General features: G+C 43.0%; 1 protein-coding gene across 1 annotated transcript in view; it reads right to left on the bottom strand.

The window, feature by feature from the left end:
* Nucleotides 1–21040, bottom strand: part of BAD (BCL2 associated agonist of cell death) — a 79886-nt gene that overhangs the window by 31827 nt on the left and 27019 nt on the right. Inside the window, exon 3 of the mRNA XM_068260704.1 lies at nt 8178–8353. Coding sequence (XP_068116805.1) covers nt 8178–8353 — 176 coding nt within the window. The remainder of the gene's footprint in view (nt 1–8177; nt 8354–21040) is intronic.

Here is a 21040-nt window from a genome sequence, read left to right as displayed (position 1 = left end):
TGCATCCCTTGTGTGTGAATCTCGCTTCTGTGTCTCATGCAGAGGAAGAAACGTGGGGGGCGAGAGATTGAACCTGCTAAGAGTGTGCAGGGCCGGATCAGCAGATTTCTACGCCCTCTGGAGCATCGTATAGTGCTAGAGAAGGGTGGTGGCTCCAGAATGGCATCTCTATCTCCATCTCCAGAGGCAGACCATACTTCAAGCAGGGTCTCCGCTTTACTTCAGACGTCTTCTTTGGCAACCCCTGCTCTCACCGCTTCTACAGCCTCACCGGTCCCAGGTAGATCGGCAGATCCGGAAGTCAAGGTAATACCCCCCACTATGACTGGGACTGTCACTAAAGTGGCTACTGGGACTATTGTGAAAACACACATCAATCCCGATAAGTTAAAGGTGGGAAAGCAGCAGCAGCCGCAGCCCCCTCATGCATTGGTGGGGAAATCAGTTATCTCAGGCGCCCCTTAAAAATTGAATGCATCTAATATTCAGGCTTCCCCAAGTCAGCTGCAGCCCCAACAGAGGGCGGCAGGGTCCCCGGCCCAGCGATATTCATTGGAGGGAGGTTGCACCGAGAGAAATCTCAGAGACTATATACAAGAGTGTATGGGGGTATTGCCAACTAAGGATGATTTTGAGAACTGTGTTGCTCGTATGGAGACAGTGTGTCGTAACGAAGTGTCGGCCCTTAAAGAAGATATTAAAGCCATAGGAGGCAGATTGGAGGAGGTCGAGCATAATCAGGAGGATGTGCAGGCTCGCTTGGATGTTCAGGAGCAGCTAATTGATATACAGGGCCAGCAAATCCAATCCTTTGCTATGCACTTGGACGATTTTGAGAATAGGAGCAGGCGAAATAACCTGCGCTTACGGGGTCTCCCAGAGACTATTAAATCCCCGGATCTTGTAGCTACTATTACAGAGATCTTCAATAGTTTATTACAGCAACCAGGTGATTCCCCTATCGAGATCGATAGGGCTCACAGAGTTTCAGCGCCAAAACACATAGATCCCTCTAAACTGAGGGATATTGTGTGTAGGATTCATTTTTTTTCAGTAAAAGAGAAAATACTCAGGGCTGCACGTCGGACACCTGATATTGTCTTTGAAGATGCAAAGTTGTTAATTTTGCCGGATTTATCTCGAATGACTTTACAGATACGGAAGGCATTAGGTCCCTTATTAACTGTGTTACGTGAGAAACAAATCCCTTTCCGGTGGGGATTCCCTTTCCAGTTGATAGTCAAACATGAGGGGTGATCAGTAGTTTTCCGGTCGCCTGCGGATTTGCCTAATCTCTTGCAGACTTTTGATCTCCCGACAATTAAAATTGGAGACTGGCCATATCTTTATACAATACCTTCACGTCCAGAAAGGGAGAAGTGGCACATGAAAGGGTCTGGGACATTCGAATAAATTTACTAGAAAAATAAGGTTACATGTTTTTCCCTATTCCCCCTACCTTAACTTTGGGGATGGGAGCTAGGTGTATTACTTTTATATGGGGTTGACTTAGGGAGTGTCTCTCTCTTTTTTTTTTTTTTTCCTTTCTTGCTTGCTTTTTCTTTTGTTGGCTCTCTCCGTGGGAATAAATAAATATCTGCAGTGGTACATGTGTAGGATTTTGTGGAAAGTTGGGGGGAATTGGCGGGGGGCTGGCCTCAGGGCAGGGGGGGTGGGGGTGGAGGTAAAGTACATAATAGTGTCTGTGGACCTCTTAGCCCCACCGCACGCTCACTGGACTGGTCAATCGACCAGTCTCGTGATTGGTGTTTATGTGCTGCAGAGTGGCGCTCGCCCATACAGGATGGGCGCTGGCTCTAGGGGACGCGGAGTTCGGCCTCTCGCCCCTGGGATATTGTCCCCGGGACGAGGGGCCGTGTTCGGCCCCCCTTATTTGTATTTGCTTGTTTCTTTGTTTTTTAGTTTTTTTGTTTTTTTTTTGTTTTTGTTTGTGTGTGTGCTTGGATTGCAGTCTATTGGGTTTGGACAGTTATGATCCCCTTCCGACCAGATTATGGGTAAATTAATAGCTATGACCTTTAATGCTAGGGGTCTGAACGAGCCGAGGAAAAGATCCCAGATCTTATATAACGCTCATAAACAGCGGGTGTCGATACTAATTATACAGGAAACGCATTTTAAAACGGGAAAGATTCCGCTGGCTCATTCGGATCTCTACCCAAAATGGTTTCATTGTACTAATCCTGAGAGTAAATCAAGAGGAGTCTCAATCGGTTTCCATAGAACGTTCCAGTTCGATTTGATTGATAGTAAAGTAGATTATACTGGGAGATTCATTTTTTTGAAAATTAAACATTTGTCTCAGATTCTTACTATTGCGGGAATTTACTCGCCTAATAAACAACAAGGTAAAAGATTGTTGGGGTATCTTTCCTATCTTCGGGGGTTTATGGAAGGCTATGTAATTGTGGGGTCGGATCTGAATCTTTCTTTGGACCCAAAGTGGGATTCCTCGTCTGGTAAAACTACAATTCCACATAATATTTTATGTAAGATTAAACATAGATTGAAGGAACTTAGGTTGGTCGATGGCTGGAGGGTTATGAACCCGTCGGATAGAGACTATACTTTTTTTTCTCCTTTACACAACTCATTTAGCAGAATACATTATATGTTAGTGTCTCACCGTTTATTAGATCTTCAATTTCAGTGTAAGATTGGTCAGATGTTGTGGTCTGACCATTCTCCTGTGATTGGTTCATTTGTGCTTGGAGATAATCCTAAGTCTGAATTTGTATGGCGCCTGAACAGTGGTCTCTTGGAGGACCCTTTATGTAAAAAAGAACTGTTACGCGCAATTGCTGATTTTCATATAACACATGTCAGGGATCTTTCTTCCCCTCAGATCAGATGGGAAACTCTGAAGTGTATTTTGCGCAGGATTCTTATCTCACACGGAGCACGCATTAAGAAAGAGCGTGCCCATCAGGTGTCCATGTTGTTATCAGAGATTCATGACTTGGAGACTTTGCATAAGACACACAGGGATCCTGGAACAGCCATTAAATTATCTAGAGTAAGACACGATTTGTTAAAAATTCTAGACGCCAAAACTCTCTTCTATAGAGAGAAACTCAAGTCTCGGTTATACGAGTTGGGAAACAAAAGTGGTCATGCTTTAGCGAGATTTATCCACCCCAGACCAACGATGTCCTATATTCCAAAGATAAACTCCCACTCAAAGGGCCGGTTATATAAATCAAAAGACATAGCGGATACTTTTAAAGAATACTATCGTTCATTATATAATATTCAAGGTAAATATCATAGTCTTTCAATTGGTGAGTTGAAAGAAAAAATTAATGATATCTAGGGGGGAGTAAAAGACCGGGGATTCCGAAGGAAGAATCGGGGGCACTAGAGGGGGATTTTCCAGAGAGGGAATTTATAGCAGCTATCCAGGCTTTAAAAAACGGAAAAAGCCCAGGGCCAGATGGCTACACTGCCCCTTTTTATAAAGTTTTCCAGAAAGAGCTGGTTCCGATGTTATTAGAGGCTTTCAATTCTATCTCGGCTTCTAGCACTTTTCCCCTTCAGGCCTTACAGACACATATAGTGGTCCTACCTAAGCCTGGTAAGGATCAAATGGACTGCTCGGGTTATAGACCTATTTCACTGATCAACCTGGACATTAAGTTGTTTGCCAGGCTGATAGCTAATAGGCTACGACCTCTAATACCTTATCTAATACATGGTGACCAGTCCGGATTCGTCCCTGGTAGAGAACTGAGAGACAATGTGCTTAGGGTTATTACTCTGATTGAGCTGGCTCAGCGCACAGGGACGCCCAGCTGCCTGGTTTCCATTGATGCAGAGAAGGCGTTCGACGGGGTCAATTGGGCGTTTTTGGAGCTGGTCCTCTGTCATGCCGGGCTGGGGTCTGGTATGATTGGGAGGATCATGTCCCTATACACTCTACCGACAGCAAGAGTAAGAGTGAATGGCATACTGTCGGATGCCTTCAGCATCCACAATGGTACCAGGCAGGGGTGTCCCCTATCTCCATTACTCTATATATTAACTATAGAACATCTTGCTAATGCTATTAGACAAAACCCTTCTATAATGGGGCTCCGAACCCGGACTGGTCACCATAAAATATCCTTATACGCGGACGACGTGCTCCTATTCATCACTTCGCCAAAGATCTCGCTACCAAATGTACTCCCTGAAATCCGAATCTTTGGAGAGCTTAGCAATTTTAAAATAAATACTTCTAAATCCGAAGTCTTAAATATCAATTTATCACAAAAGATGTTGCTTGAATTGAAAGCGGGTTTTTCTTTTAAGTGGAAAGAGCATCATATTAAATATCTAGAAATCCAGATCCCCTCATGTCTCTCTAATCTTTATGAGCTAAACTCTACCCCATTGTTACATCAGGTCTCGAGAGACCTTGCTTCCCCGACGTATGGCAAGCCCTCTTGGATGGGACGTATTAATGTTCTTAAAATGGACATTCTTCCTAGGTTTCTACACGTAATGCAGGCAGTCCCCTTAGATATTCCTAAAGATGCCTTTAAATCAATTAGATCAATGTTCATTAGATACATATGGGGTCATAAGAAAGTCCCGCGCCTCCGGTATGCTTTGCTGTCAAAGAGTAAAATGAGGGGGGGGATTGGGCCTACCCGACTTGGAATTGTACCATAGAGCAATAGCACTGTCCCATATAATAGACTGGTTTCACAGTCATGAAACGAAGCAATGGGTTAAACTGGAATCCCAGATAATAGACTTGGATGTCAGGGCATTACCCTGGATCCCTGTGTGTCTTAGAAGGTCTCTAGTTGATATCCCCTTGCTGGTACGGAATGTATTGACAATTTGGGATGCCTTGTTGTCAGGAGGGGGGTCTCATTTACTGTATTCATCTATTCCGAGTCCTCTCACTCCCATTTTTGATAATTTGAGCTTTGCAGTTGCAGTTAGAGCGAATACTTTTTTGGGCCTTAATAGAAGGGACTGGCCAATTATGGGAACTTTTTTGGTTAATGGGTCCCCTCCCCCCATCGGGGATCTGCTATCTGCAGGCAGTAGCAGCCCCAACATCTCACAATGGTTACAATATCATCAATTATGTAGTTATGTTAAATCCTTTTCACTCTCATCTCAGTTAATGAGGAATTGTACAGCCTTTGAGAGCCTATGTCTCAGTGAACATCGACCAGAACATGCCATTTCAAAAATTTATAAAATACTGTTGGATGTTTCTCCCAGTCAGCTTAATCATATCTGCTCACAATGGGAAGCAGACTTAGGCAAACAGTTTACAGCTAGTGACTGGAAAAAAGCATTGGCACTGACGCATGGGGCATCGAGGTCAAGTAAAGTACAGGAAAGGAATTATAGGCTCCTGATCCGATGGTTTCGTACCCCAGCTCAGATTTCAAAATGGCAAGAGGGGGGCTCGGACATGTGCTGGAGATGTGGGAAAGAAGTAGGGGATTATTTGCATATGTGGTGGGGGTGCGATAGCATTTCTCACCTATGGAGACTAGCTTTCGAGTGGTTTGAGGAAATGAACTTATGTCATATAGCCCACTCCCCAGAGATTGCGTTACTCTCAATGTTTCCAGGTCCAATAAAAAACTCAAAGGGGTCTATACTTGGCCATTTGATGTCCTCAGTCAGATATCTGATAGCCAAAAATTGGAAAGTTGACGTCCAACTGGGGGCAGTAGACCTGGCTGAAGCCCTAAATGACACAATGAGGATGGAGGAATTAGTAATGTCGGCACAAAATAAGATGGGGAAGTTTTATAGTCAATGGGCAACTTGGTTGGAGTTTAGGGAGAGGCTCGGGGTAACGACTTTGATTGGAGACCATGGGAAGCTGGTGGAGGATAATATGTAGTAGGATCTGAAGGCTGTGCATTTGGTCGAATAATCTAATTGGACTGTTTTTTTTTTGGTTTTTTTTTGTTTTTGTTTTGTTCTGATTTGTTGTGTGATTGGGGTGTGTGTGTTATGTTAGTTCTTAAATTAAATTTGGGTCTGAAATATTTTCAGGACCACCAAGATTTTAGCTACTGAGAATACACCCAGTATTGTGGTGTTGCCATTGAGTTATATCTGTAACGGCATGTTTTGGTGGCTGTACTGTTTTAGATTATTGATTGTATATTTTTTTCCGACTCAAATAAAAAAAAAATAAAGATTTGCAAAAAATGGACAGAAAACAAAGAGTTGTGGACAATGGATCATACTCAAAATGGGTGACTGTTAGCAGTGGGGTGCCACAGGGGTCTGTACTGGGTCCAGTGCTCTTCAATTTATATATTAATGACCTAGTAGATGCAGTAGTAAGCAATGTTGCTATTTTTGCAGATGATACAAAATTGTGCAGAGTCATCAACTCTCAGGAAGATAGGGACATATTGCAACAGGATCTGGATAGGATGGCTATATGGGCACATACATGGCAGATGAAATTCAATGTTGAAAAATGTAAAGTCATGCATTTTGATCATACCAATGGTCTAGCACCATACAAAATAAATGGGATACAGTTGAGGACATTAAACTTGGAGAAGGACTTAGGAGTACTCATCGACAACAAGTTAAATAATCGTACTCAATGCCAAGCCACTGCAGCTAAAGCGAACACAATTTTGGGATGCATTAAAAGGGAAATAAAAACTCGAGATGCTAGCATAATATTGCCCCTGTTTAACTCTCTAGTAAGGCCACATCTGGAATATGGAATTCAGTTCTGGGCACCACATTACAGGAAAGATATTGCAGTTTTAGAGCAGGCGCAGAGACGAGCAACAACATTGATACGTGGGATGGAAAGTCTCACTTACCAAGAAAGGTTAGATAAACTGGGTTTATTTAAGGCTCATACACACATCACACCATAGTCTTTGGAAAATGAAAGATCACAGACCAATTTTACGCCCTTCCATGTAGTATGAGAGCCATACCTACACAGTCTATTCTATGGAGCTGAACTCCCCATCAGACAGAAATCTTTGCAAGATGCTGCACAGACAGTTGCTGTACACATTCAAAAGATCAGTATCTGCAAAAGATCTGTTTCTGCAAAAGATCCGTTCCTGCAAAATGCATTCATAGTCTATGATATCTGCAGATCATCATACACACCTTGTTTAACAGACATTCATCTGCAGATCAGATCCACCAGGATGGATTTTCAGATCTGCAGATGATTGTTTGATCTGCAGATGAATGTCAGTTAAATCATGTGTGTATGATGATCTGCAGATCTCATAGACTATGAATGCAATTTGCAGGAATGGATTTTTGGCAGGAACAGATCTTTTGCACATACTGATCTTTTGTGTCTGTACAGCATCTGTGTGTGCAGCATCTTGCAAAGATTTTTTTCTGATGGGGAGTTCAGCTCCATAGAAAAGACTGTGAAGGTATGGCTCTCATACTACATGGAAGGGGGTAAAATTGGTCTGTGATCTTTCAGTTTCAAAAGACTATAGTCTGATGTGTGTATGTGGCCTTAGTCTAGAGAAAAGATGCCTTAGAGGGGATCTAATTAACATGTATAAATACATCAGAGGGCAATATAAAAGCTTGGCGGATGAGCTTTTTGTCCCTAGGCCTTCTCAAAGGTCATGATCTGCGCATGGAGGAAAAATGTTAGCCATTTATTTAGGAAAGGGCTCTTTACAGTAAGAGTGATTAAGATGTGGAATGCATTGCCACGGGAAGTAGTTATGGCAAATTCTATACCTGCATTTAAAGGGGGCTTAGATGCTTTCCTTGCATTTAATTTTTTCCCTTTTGGGGCTAATTGGACCATGCCTTGTAAGGGTTTTTTGCCTTCCTCTGGATCAATAGGGGTATGTGAGGGAGCAGGCTGGTGTTGTACTTTGTTGTGTAATTGAACTCGATGGACGTATGTCTTTTTTTCAACCCAAATAACTATGTAACATATGTAACTATCCATTTCAAGCTGAATACATTTGCAAAAAAAAAAAAAAAAATTGCATAAATTTGCATTAACTCAGAAATATTTGCATCTCATTGATCACCCCTAATGTGTACTTTGAAAAGACCATTTAGATAATAAGGCCTTAATACCTCACAAATATGGTAAGAATAAACAAGACTGTAAAATAACGGTTTAGCTAGACTTAGTGAGTGTAGGAATCAAATGTTGTACATAAAATTACCGTGAAGATTTGATCAAACTCATCACTCATTCTCCTTAGTTCTCTTCCATAGCGAGCAGCAACCATTAGAGAAGATGGAGCAGAGCGGGACCGTGAGCGGAAATGGTGTAGCTCCCCCACATTATCGGTCTCAAAGGCTTCTGAAGCAGATTCTGTCCGATGCCGAGGTTCCTTTCCTATAAAGAATGTTCATCAGTATATAACCAACAGAACGAGATCACATCAAGGTGCTAAAGAAAACGGTATTCAATGTATCAGGAAGCTGCAGACTGAACCTGTTAACAGAGTAGACTTGGGGCAAGAAAAAAGGGTGTCGGAGCATCAGGATAAACAAGGAAGAGGAGGAGCTGAACAGGCAGTAAATTGTTATAACAAAGATACACCATAAAATTCTTTCACAATAAATTTTCATACACAATTTTCTACAGGGTAAACTTTAACCACTTAACCCATTCAGGTTCCGTGGTTTTCACGAGAGAAATGTTCACCTCCCATTCATTAGCCTATAACTTTATCACTACTTATCACAATGAACTGATCTATATCTTGTTTTTCCCGCCACCAATTAGGCTTTCTTTGGGGGGTACATTTTGCTAAGAGCCACTTTACTGTAAACGCATTTTAACAGGAAGAATAAGAAAAAAATGGAAAAATTCATGATTTCTCAGTTTTCAGCCATCATAGTTTTAAAATAATACATGCCTCCATAATTAAAACTCACGTATTGTATATGCCCATATGTCCCGGTTATTACACCGTTAAAATTATGTCCCGATCACAATGTATGGCGACAATATTTTATTTGGAAATAAAGGTGCATTTTTTCCATTTTGCATCTATCACTATTAACAAGTTTAAAATAAAAAAAATATAGAAATATTTCATCTTTACATTGATATTTAAAAAGTTTAGACCCTTAGGTAAATATTTAAATGTTTTTTTTTTTTTTTTTTATTGTAATGTTTTTTGTTTTTTTTTATAGTAAACATTTTATTTGGGTAGTTTTGGGAGGGTGGGGGGTAAACAATAGATAATGTAAATGTGTGTTCATTTTAATTTATTTTTATTTTCAGTTGTAGTATTACTTTTTGGCCACAAGATGGCGGCCATGAGTTTGTTTACATGACGTCACTCTAAGCGTAACACACGCTTAGAGTGGCGCATCGGGGAGGGAACGGCCAGAAAAGGCGCAGCTTCTGAGAGAAGCTGTCGCTTTTTCAGCGGGGGAGAGGAATCAGTGATCGGGCACCGTAGCCCGATTCACTGATTCCCTGGCTACCGAATCCGCGGCCGGGAGTGCGCGTGCACGCGCACGATCGTCCGCGGGGGCGTGCGGTAGCGCACATGGTTCCTGGACGTAGTTTTTACGTCCAGGAACCAAAATAGGTTAAGGACCACAGTCTTTTCACCCCTTAACCACTTGCCGACCGCGCACTCATACCGCGCGTCGGCAAAGTGGCAGCTGCAGGACCAGCGACGCGGTTCTGCGTCGCCGGCTGCAGGCTAATTATTTAGGAAGCAGCCGCTCGCGCGATCGGCTGCTTCCTGTCAATTCACGGCGGGGGGCTCCGTGAATAGCCTGCGGGTCGCAGGCTAAATGTAAACACAAGCGGAAATAATCCGCTTTGTTTACATTGTACGGTGCTGCTGCGCAGCAGCGCCGTAAGGCAGATCGGCGATCCCCGGCCAATCAGCGGCCGGGGATCGCCGCTATGTGACAGGGGACGTCCTGCCACAGGCTGCACAGGACGGATAGCGTCCTGTGCAGCCCCGATCACCAGGGGCCCAGGTAGGAGAGGGGGAAGCGGAATTTCGCTGCGGAGGGGGGCTTTGAGGTGCCCCCCTGCCAGCCACACGCAGGCAGGAGAGATCGGACCCCCCCCAGCACATCATCCCCCTAGTGGGGAAAAAAGGGGGGTGATCTGATCTCTCTGCCTGGTGTTTGATCTGTGCTGGGGGCTGTAGAGCCCACCAAGCACAGATCACAGAATTCAGTGCTGGTCCTTAAGGGGGGGGGGGGGGGGGTAAAGGGTGGGTCCTCAAGTGGTTAAAAACAGAGCCTTTTTCTCCATTCAGACCACTGCAGCTTTTACCGTTTATTGCTCGGTCATACAACCTACTATCTAAATGATTTTTTTCCTCCTTTTCTTGTCCCTAATACAGCTTTCTTTTGGTGCGATTTGATTGCTGCTGCGAGTTTTACTTTTTATTATATTCATCGAAAAAGACATGAATTTTGTAAAAAAAAAATGATTTTTTTTTTACTTTCTGTGCTGACATTTTTCAAATAAGGTAAAATTTCAAGTAAAGTAAAATTTCTGTATACATAAGTTATAGCGTTTACAAACTATGGTGCCAAAAGTGAATTTACCCATTTTGAAGCATCTCTGACTTTTCTGAGCACCTGTCATGTTTCATGAAGTGCTAAAATTCCAGGATAGTATAGATAGTATTCCCCCCAAATTACCCCATTTTGGAAAGAAGACATCCCAAAGTATTCACTGAGAGGCATGGTGAGTTCATAGAAGATTTTATTTTTTGTCACAAGTTAGCGGAAAATGACATTTTGTGACAAAAAAAAAAGTTTCCATTTCTGCTAACTTGCGACAAAAAAAAAAAAATGAAATCTGCCACAGACTCACTATGCTCCTCTCTGAATACCTTGAAGTGTCTACTTTCCAAAATGGGGTCATTTGTGGGGTGTGTTTACTGTCCTGGCATTTGGGGGGGTGCCTAATTGTAAGCACCCCTGTAAAGCCTAAAGGTGCTCATTGGACGTTGGGCCCCTTAGCACAGTTAGGCTGCAAAAAAGTGCCACACGTGGTATTGTCGTACTCAGGAGAAGTAGTATAATGTGTTTTGGGGTGTATTTTTACACATACCCATGCTGGGTGGGAGAAATAGCTCTGTAAATGACAATTTTTTTTTAATTATTTTTTTTTTTACACACAATTGTCCATTTACAGAGAGATTTCTCCCACTCAGCATGAGTATGTGTAAAAATACACCCCAAAACACATTATACTACTTCTCCTGAGTATGGCGATACCACATGTGTGGCACATTTTTGCACCCTAACTGCGCTAAGGGGCCCAAAGTCCAAAGAGTACCTTTAGGATTTCACAGGTCATTTTGAGACATTTGGTTTCAAGACTACTCCTCACGGTTTAGGGCTCCTAAAATGCCAGAATAGTATAGGAACCCCACAAATGACCCCATTTTAGAAAGAAGACACCCCAAGGTATTCCGTTAGGAGTATGGTGAGTTCATAGAAGATTTTATTTTTTGTCACATGTTAGTGGAAAATGACATATGACATAAAAAATGATTTTTATTGTTTTTTTTTCACACTGTGTCATTTTCCGCTAACTTGTGACAAAAAATAAAATCTTCTATGAACTCACCATACTCCTAACGGAATACCTTTGGGTGTCTTCTTTCTAAAATGGGGTCATTTGTGGGGTTCCTATACTGCTCTGGCATTTTAGGGGGCCCTAAACCGTGAGGAGTAGTCTTGAAACCAAATGTCACAAAATAACCTGTGAAATCCTAAAGGTACTCATTGGACTTTGGGCCCCTTAGCGCACTTGGGGTGCAAAAAAGTGCCACACGTGGTACCGCCGTACTCAGGAGAAGTAGTATAATGTGTTTTGGGGTGTATCTTTACATATACCCATGCTGGGTGGAAGAAATCTCTCTGTAAATGACAATTTTTTTTTTTAATTTTTTTTACACACAATTGTCCATTTACAGAGAGGTTTCTCCCACCCAGCATGGGTATGTGTAAAAAAATTCACCCCAAAACACATTATACTACTTCTCCTGAGTACGGCGATACCACGTGTGACACTTTGCAGCCTAGGTGCGCTAAGGGGCCTAACGTCCTATTCACAGGTCATTTTTAGGCATTTGGTTTCTAGACTTCTCACGGTTTAGGGCCCCTAAAATGCCAGGGCAGTATAGGAACCCCACAAGTGACCCCATTTTACAAAGAAGACACCCCAAGGTATTCTGTTAGAAGTATGGTGAGTTCATAGAAGATTTTTTTTTTGTCACAAATTAGCGGAAATTGACACTTTGTGGGAAAAAAAAAAAACAATAAAAATCAATTTCCGCTAACTTGTGACAAAAAATAAAATCTTCTATGAACTTGTCATACACCTAACGGAATACCTTGGGGTGTCTTCTTTCTAAAATGGGGTCACTTGTGGGGCTCTTATACTGCCCTGGCATTTTACGGGCCCAAAACCGTGAGTAGTCTGGAAACTAAATGTCTCAAAATGACTGTTCAGGGGTATAAGCATCTGCAAATTTTGATGACAGGTGGTCTATGAGGGGGCGAATTTTGTGGAACCGGTCATAAGCAGGGTGGCCTCAGGTTGTATTGGGCCTGATCTGATGGATAGGAGTGCTAGGGGGCGTGACAGGAGGTGATTGATGGGTGTCTCAGGGGGTGGTTAGAGGGGAAAATAGATGCAATCAATGCACTGGGGAGGTGATCGGAAGGGGGTTTGAGGGGGATCTGAGGGTTTCGCCGAGTGATCAGGAGCCCACACGGGGCAAATTAGGGCCTGATCTGATGGGTAGGTGTGCTAGAGGGTGACAGGTGGTGACAGGAGGTGATTGATGGGTGTCTCAAGGTGTGATTAGAGGCGGGAATAGATGCAAGCAATGCACTGGCGAGGTGATCAGGGCTGGGGTCTGAGGGCGTTCTGAGGGTGTGGGCAGGTGATTGGGTGACCTAGGGGCAGATAGGGGTCTAATCTGATGGGTAGCAGTGACAGGTGGTGACAGGGGGTGATTGATGGGTGATCAGTGGGTGATTAGATGGCAGAACAGATGTAAACAATGCACTTTGGAGGTGATCTGAGGGTAGGTCTGCGAGCGATCTGATGGTGTGGGAGGGTGATCAGATGCCCGTAAGAGGCAGGTTAGGGTCTGATCTGATAGGTGGCAGTGACAGGTGGTGATTGACGGGTGAATGACAGGTGATTGACAGGTGATTACAGGGGAGGATAGATGTATACAGTACACAGGAGGGGGGGGGGTTGATCAGGAGCCCCCAGGGGGCAGTTTAGGGACTAACTAAAAAAACAGCGCTGACAGATAGTGACAGGGAGTGATTGATGGGTGATTAGGGGGGTGATTGGGTGCAAACAGGGGTCTGAGGGGTGCTGTGGGCGATCAGAGGGAAGGGGGGGCAGATCAGTGTGCTTGGGTGCTTACTTGCGTGGCTGCAGCCTGCCCTGGTGGTCCCTCGATCACTGGCACCACCAGGGCAGGAGGCAGCCTGTATAATACGCTTTGTATACATTACAAAGCGTATTATACCTTTGTATGTGGTGATCTGGGAGCTAGTAACCCGCCGGTGCTTCCGAACGGCCGGCAGGCTACAGCGGGGGGGGGGGCGAATAACGTGATCGCTGCATAACCACGTCCGCCGCCGATGGGCGTATTGCAGTCGTTTGGGCCCAGCCCTTGCTGCCGCCCATCGGCTGTGGGCGGTCGGCAAGTGGTTAATAAGAGCACAAAAAGCACACATATGGTCTCTACATGACAGATATATTTTAATTCGTTATTTTATGTCTGCTGTAAAGATAATTTATACTGAGGGATTTTGATGGCTGCCATTCTAAAAAGATGCCAATTGCATGCAACTACATAGTTTAAGGAGACAACAGTCAAGACATCTGAACTGTATATTTGTACTGTGTCAGAGGCTCAAAGGAAACCACTTATAAAGTGCTAACAGCTGCAAACTTGTTTGTTCAATTATTTTTAACAACTGGATTGCTACTTTAAGATTAACATATTTAGAAAGGGACAATTTTTTTTATGGTGATGATCAGCGATTTGACTGTCTACCGTAGTTACACTGAAGCCGTGATTCACAGCTCCATTTACCTGAATTAGATTTCATTTGTATTTGGTGACTGCGTAAAAAAAAAAAGCAAAAAAAAAAAAAAAAAAAATTGCTGGTGATCCACACTTGCATTGCAGGCCCCAAGACCAGCATGTAAGCTCCAGGGTTTGTGCTACATTGAATACTTCAATGCAGAACTCAAGTCTCCTAAAGAGGTGCTGGTGGGCTTCAGTCCTGCCAGCACAGTGTGCGTCCAGCCAGTTGGCATAATCTACAGTGGCGATCCCATGCAAAGTTGAGAACGGGGTGTGTGAAACAAGCAAGTCAAATTCTAACAGCAATCAGGATGGTAAGGGAGTTTTAACACAATGGCGTCAATTCACCAGAGAGGATTTACTAAGAGAAAAAAGGTAGGTAGTTTATCTCATGATGTATTTTAACACTCTGGAGTCAATTCACCAGTGTGAGAGGACAGAGAGAAAAGTGTTTGATAGCAGGGGATAATGGAGAGATATGCACGAGGAAAGTGTGAGAAAGCAGAGAGTTAGGTAATCGGTATTAATGATTTACATGGGATTCTTTTCCTCTCTGTAAGCTTGAAAGTGAAGCATTGTGGGTAGGAGGCGGAGTTTTACCACTACCTGACCAGAGTATTCCCGCCTTTTACTGCCGGATCAGATCATAAATCATATCACGAGTGAGTCTGAACTTCTTCACCACCTCTGTCTCAGTAAAATTATCAAGAACTGTTCTCTCACGAAAAATACGAGGGGCGATTAAACAGACCCTCCTCCTGCGCCTTCGTCTCCTCATAATAGAAGCAAGCTCTAAGGCCTAGTGCACACCAGAGCGGTTCGGCTGCGTTTTGTGATCCGCTTGCGGCTGCGGATACGCTTGGGTAATGTATTTCAATGGGGTGGTGCACACCAGAGCGGGAGGCGTTTTGCAGAAACGCATACTCCCGGGCTGCTGCAGATTTTGGATTGCGGAGGCGTTTTTGCCTCAATGTTAAGTATAGGAAAAAAGCAAACCGCTCTGAAAAACGCACTTCAGAGCGGTTTGCCAGGCGGTTTTTGTTACAGTAGCTGTTCAGTAACAGCTTTACTGTAACAATACATGAAATCTACTACACCAAAAACGCTTCACAAAACCGCAAAATGCTAGCTGAAACGCTACAGAAAAAGAAGAGAAAGCGTTTCAAAATCTGCTAGCATTTTGCGGATCTGCTAGCGGTTTTTGGTGTGCACCAGGCCTAACAGAGTAAGCTCAAAAGGCTCCATCTTCCACAGCAGCAGCTGCTGTGTGAAAACCACGATATCTCCAGGTTTATTCAGGGGATAAAGAGATGAAAAAAATAACGAATGGCCACACCCCCTTTCTTCCCTGGTGAATTGTGATTTGGAGAAAAACTAACTACTAACTATCACTTATTTATCTCATACTTATCTCACATTTATCTCTTACATTTCTCTCTGTCGATATTTTCCCCTATCCTTCTGGAGAATTGCTATTTGGAGATATCACAGGAGGTAAATTACCTCCCAAGAGATAAATAGGTTGGTAACCTCTGGTGAATTGACGCCTATGTAAGTATAATTGCAACCAGAATATCTTTTCATAGGCCAAATACTTAGAACTGCTCTTGATTCAGCTGCTGGGCAGATCAATCAGGTGTGACCATGTGACACACACAAAGCAGGAAGAACAGACGTTTGACTACATTTATCAGAATCCAGCATTAAAGTGAATCTGAAGTGAAAATAAACTTATTATAGAATTATTTGCATGTATAGTACAGCTAATAAATAGAACATTAGTAGCACAGATATGAGTCTCATATTGTTTCCAGTACAGGAAGAGTTAAAGGAATACTATCGATGTATGCATTTATTTTTAAATGCTGTATGTTGTAGCACACATTAGGACAAGTACTAGGAGCAATTTGATTCCTCGCACAGCTGTTCCTCTCAGCTGTAAAATCCTCCCTCAGTTTTGGCATCAGTGTTGGATACAAAATGTACTCCCCTGCACAGGGGAGTTGCTATCAACTCCTCAGTTAATAGTTTAATCATCACCTTGCTGAAAGAATCTTATTGATATGGTGGTAAGGGGTTAAATATTCTAGCAATGTGTGTTTATTATCTTTACTTCTCTTGACTGATAAAGATACTAATAATGCTAATTGTAGACAGTGGTCTGCCCCTCTCAGCAGCTTGTAAAGTGGATGCAGCCTGGAGTGAAACACCTCAAACAGGCAGCCAGTCTGATTGTAAACACAGACTAGTGTTATAGCTAGTTATATTCCAGCAATATTACAGCTCATTTAGTTACCTGTTACCACCTCAGATCAGCCTATTTCTCCTCAGGACTCCTGCATGCTGTGAGTGTGACAGTGAAATATATTTGTGAGCTGTGTGACAGAGTAACCAAGCAGCTCAGGGTGACCCAAACTACTATGAGCTGGGTGAGAAATGAATTTTTAAGCAGGGATAGCGAGAGAGAGACCTGGGTGAATAAATAAAGTGGTAATGTATACACTAATATAGAGTATTAAAAAAAAAAGTCGTTTCAATCGATAGTATTCCTTTAAGAAACTTCAGTTATCTATGCAAAAAATGCAAAAGAGCTTCTCTGAGATCTCCAACCAAGCTTAGTGGCTACAGTGCTGTTTTCTGAAGCACTTATCTCAACCTGTCTCTCAGTGTTTCTTGTTTGTTTAAGGTTTTACTGCAGGAAAGTTCAAAGGGTTATTAGCTCTGCTCTGTTTCATAGTTTAAAATAGAATGTAGTTTGTAGTTTGTAAACTGCAAATATTAGAGAATGCTGCAATGTAAAAGAAAAAAAAAAAAAGCTAAATAATTGAAACTAAAAATATGACTTATCTTTGCTTCTTATGTTCTATGAATTATCCGTACTACACATAAAATTCATCATATGTTTTTTTCTTTCGCTTCAGTGTCACTTTAGAGTGGACCTGTCAGGACCAAGAAAGAAAAAAAAAAGTTTTGATACTTACCTCATGTCGTCCTCTTACGACATCATTCCCAAACAAACTTCCACCTTAACATATCCAACGAGAGGTTGTTGGATGTGTTCTTCATTGCTGCACTCCCCTCCCTTCGTGCATGCACAGTATAGCTGTGCTCATACACAGCGAGTATCGGCAGCCACGAAAATGGAGAGGGTTGTGTTGAGAAGCAGTGAGGTCAAGAAAGACAGGGGAAGCCACTGAAGTATCCTGAGGCTTCGATCTACTGATGTAAGAACCAAACTTTTCCCTCTTTTGTCCTTTCAGGTTTGTAGGAGCAACGTGTAAGGAGGTGGGACTGTGTACCTTATAGGAAACAGGTGCAAGACCTCATATCTAGTAATGAGAGGTAACAATCTCTAGAGGTCTAAAGTTAAGTCCACAGTACGCTAGCAACAAGGAGTGTCAGCAAAAAAACAAAAGGAATAAAACAAAAACCCAATTACTCACGGTAACGTCTTTTCCAGGAGTTGGAGGACAACAACTCTGAGACTTGTCTCCCTCCATTACACACTGGACGGGAAGCTAGATAAAATATTTGCTTAATTGTTAGGCAGGCAGCATATATAACCACATCACCGGATCACCCTCTTCAGTTAATAACAAAAAAAGACTTCCCAAAGAATGATGCTTCAAAACTAAATTTAATAAAGATAACACAGGGTGAGTAGTAAGGGTGCTGTCCTTCCAACTACTGGAAAAGACGTTACCGTAAGTAATTTTTGTCTATCCGAGGATGTCTCAGGACAGCAACCTTGAGATGATATACAAGATAAATTTAAGGAGGGACAATAGCCTGCAACACTTTTCTGCCAAAACTGAATTGAACAAAACATCAAGTCTATAATGTTACACAAAAGGTATAGTTACTCAACCAAGTAGACGCCTTGCATATTTTCTCGAGTGTGGCTCCTGCCCTCTCTGCCCAAGGTAGAGCCTGCTCTGGTAGAATGAGCTTAAATTGTTGATGAAAGCAGTTTTCCTCCTTTTGATTTGATGGAGTGTTGCAAAAGGAGGGTAGGAAAATCTCTTGGGACCAATAGAATTTTGACACCACTTTCGGAAGAGATGAACTGTCCAGACAAAGAGTAATATTATCTTCGCTGATAACACAGTATGGCTCATTAATCGAAAGTGCCGGTTATTCCCCCACTCTCCTGGCAGATGAGGAATGCAGCAACTAAGAGGAATGCAGTTTTCAGAGTTAGGCGTTTATCTGAGATCTCAAAAATTGGTTCGAATGGGGAATAACATAGACCCTGTAGCACCGCGTTTAGATCCCAGGAAGGTACTTTGACTGTAGCATAGGTCGCAGTCTTTTGAGAGCCCTAAAGAAACAGATCACATATTCCTCCTCTGCCGATCTTCTTTTAAGAAACACACTTATTGCAGAAGTCTGCACCTTGAGTCTACTAATCCTCAGCCCTTTCTGGAATCCACTTTGAAGGCACTTGAGTGCTGAGGTAGAAAGAGAAACATCTCTGGAATTCAGCAAACACCAGTTGTTAACTTTCCAAGCTTTAAAATAAATTTGTCTCGTTAGTTACTTTCTTCCTACTTTGGATAAGTGTTTCTGACAGTTTGTTTGAAAAACCTTTATTCTTTAGGGCTCGTTTCCACCATAGCGAATCCGCATGCGGCGCCGACATGCGGATTCGCTTGGTACATTGAAGTGGCCGGGGCTGTTTCCATATGTGTGGCGTGCGGGAGCGATTTGGCGGCGGGCCAAATCTGCACGACGGGACCCACAGAATTCGCCTGCGTCGGGAATCCATGCGAATCGCCGCTAATGTATTTAATAGGAAAAACGCATACGTTTTTTACATGCGTTTTTACCAGCGATTCGCGTGCGATTTCGCACCTTTTTCAATGTTATTTTGCCCTGGCAGAGTCATGGTTAATTTCGCATGGCACCCTGCCATGCGAAATCGCACGCGAAATCGCGGGTAAAAACGCATGCGGAAACGAACGTGGGGATGTCGGCGAAATCGCGTCGCAACAGTGGAAATGGGCCCTTAAAAGTTCCCACATTCAGGTTCCATACAGAAAGGCGAAGGAGGCTCAGATTAGGGTGGAATGTCGGACTCTGTTCCAGCATATCTGGACGATCTGGAAGCATCAGGTAGTCTTTAACTAAACACTGTAGTAGAGTAAACCAGGGTCTCTTGGGCTAGAATAGAACAATCAAGATGGCTTGGTCTCGACATATCTTGGTGTACTACTTTCGATAGAATGCTAGGCATACACGGCTCGTTTTATATTATCAATCGAGCTGCTGATGGCTCGATTGATAATATCCGACGTGTCCGATCACTGCGCCGGATCGATACCGCGCTCAATCCCCGCAGGTGGACATTGGAAGAAACAAGCGCAGATAAGGAAGTGCCCGCGGGGACGAGCAGGAATCGATCCGCGCGCACGAGCGGGGAAGTGCCGGCATCGAGCCAGCCAACTTGAACAGACCACTGACCTTGTGCAAAAAGTGTGTCCAGGTGTGCTCCCCATCCCTAAAGCCCCATCTACACCATACAATTTTTTGTCCGATTCGATTCAATATGACATGTCCGATTGGGATTCGATTTGATTCAATTTGACATGTCCGATCGGGATTCGATTCAATTTGCCATTGCAAAACAACGGCAAATTGAATCGAATCTCGATCAGTCATGTTGGATTGAATCAAATCGAATCAATGAATCGGACAAAAAAATTGTATGGTGTAGATGGGGCTTAAGAGCTTGCATCCGTTATCTTCTGAGGAGGATACTCCCAGAGATTTACTACAGACTGATGATCTGGTTCCAACCACCAAAGTTGAGATTGCATGACACTTCACGGGATTACAAACTCTGGATTGCAAACTCAGGAATGAAGTTGACCCTACTGGGCTGCTGAAAATGATGCCGTTAGAGATCCCAATAATGCCATGGCTTTCCTTAGAGATTTGACTTTCAGACTCTTAAAATAGGGAATAGATTTTAATATCAATGATTTTCCATCAGGAAGGAACAGTTTCTTACTGGAAGAACATATGTCAAAACAGAGAAACTTCATATATTGTTGATGGTGTAAAGATGATTTTGCCCAGTTAACCAATCACCCAAGGGATTGTAGAAACTTAAAGAGGAGCTGTTAGGTATAGGGTCTCAGAGAAAATAAACACATATCAGTAGCTAAATACTGGCTGTACTTACATTACATATGCATTTCACTGTCCACGTTTGTACTTCACAGAATTTGTATATAGTATATGCAGAGATTGATGCTCCTGACAGCTCATGGCAGGTTCCATGTTTGTCTGTGTCCTATGAAGCCAAATGTGTCGTCATGTCCTGCCTGCTTCCTGATCACAGAAAAGCTCGTACTGAATAACACTAGTGTGCAGTGAATATTAATTAGCCAGGTGGCTAGGAACAATAGCGGACTCCTCTGCCAGGAGATTTTTCAGTGCTGTGCGCTGGACTGAGTTACAAGCTGCTGAAACTTGTTCCTGTAACTTCTCATTAGCAGCCGAGGGGAGGGCCCCAGAATGCTTTGCAGTATGGTATGCGGCTTGCGTCCTCTTAAGAGCTTGGGTCTAACAGCTTTGCTGATAAGCACACATCAAATGTAAGAGAGATTTTTAACTACAGTACTGCCTTTTTGGCTTCCTTCTAAACTGTTTAACACAGGAGAATAGAGGTTTAAATTAGCTTCTGCAGCCTGACAGTTACTCTTTAAGTGTCAACTCCACCTGGAGATTCACACAGGGCTGTGGAGTCGGTCCAAAAATCCACCGACTCCGACTCCTCAGTTTAGGATTCCACAGACTCCGACTCCGATTCCTCGACTCCGACTCCTCTAATTTGCATATTACAATTTTGTTGATTAAAAGTATGTAACATGAAATTCGTCTCTTAACTGCCAACGCTTAGGAATTTTACAAGACAACTGAAGTGAGAAGGATATGTAGACTACTATATTTATTCCCTT

The sequence above is a fragment of the Hyperolius riggenbachi genome, chromosome 11, assembly GCF_040937935.1.
Source record: "Hyperolius riggenbachi isolate aHypRig1 chromosome 11, aHypRig1.pri, whole genome shotgun sequence".
Classification (NCBI taxonomy): domain Eukaryota; kingdom Metazoa; phylum Chordata; class Amphibia; order Anura; family Hyperoliidae; genus Hyperolius; species Hyperolius riggenbachi.
This window is presented reverse-complemented; position numbering and strand designations above follow the sequence as displayed.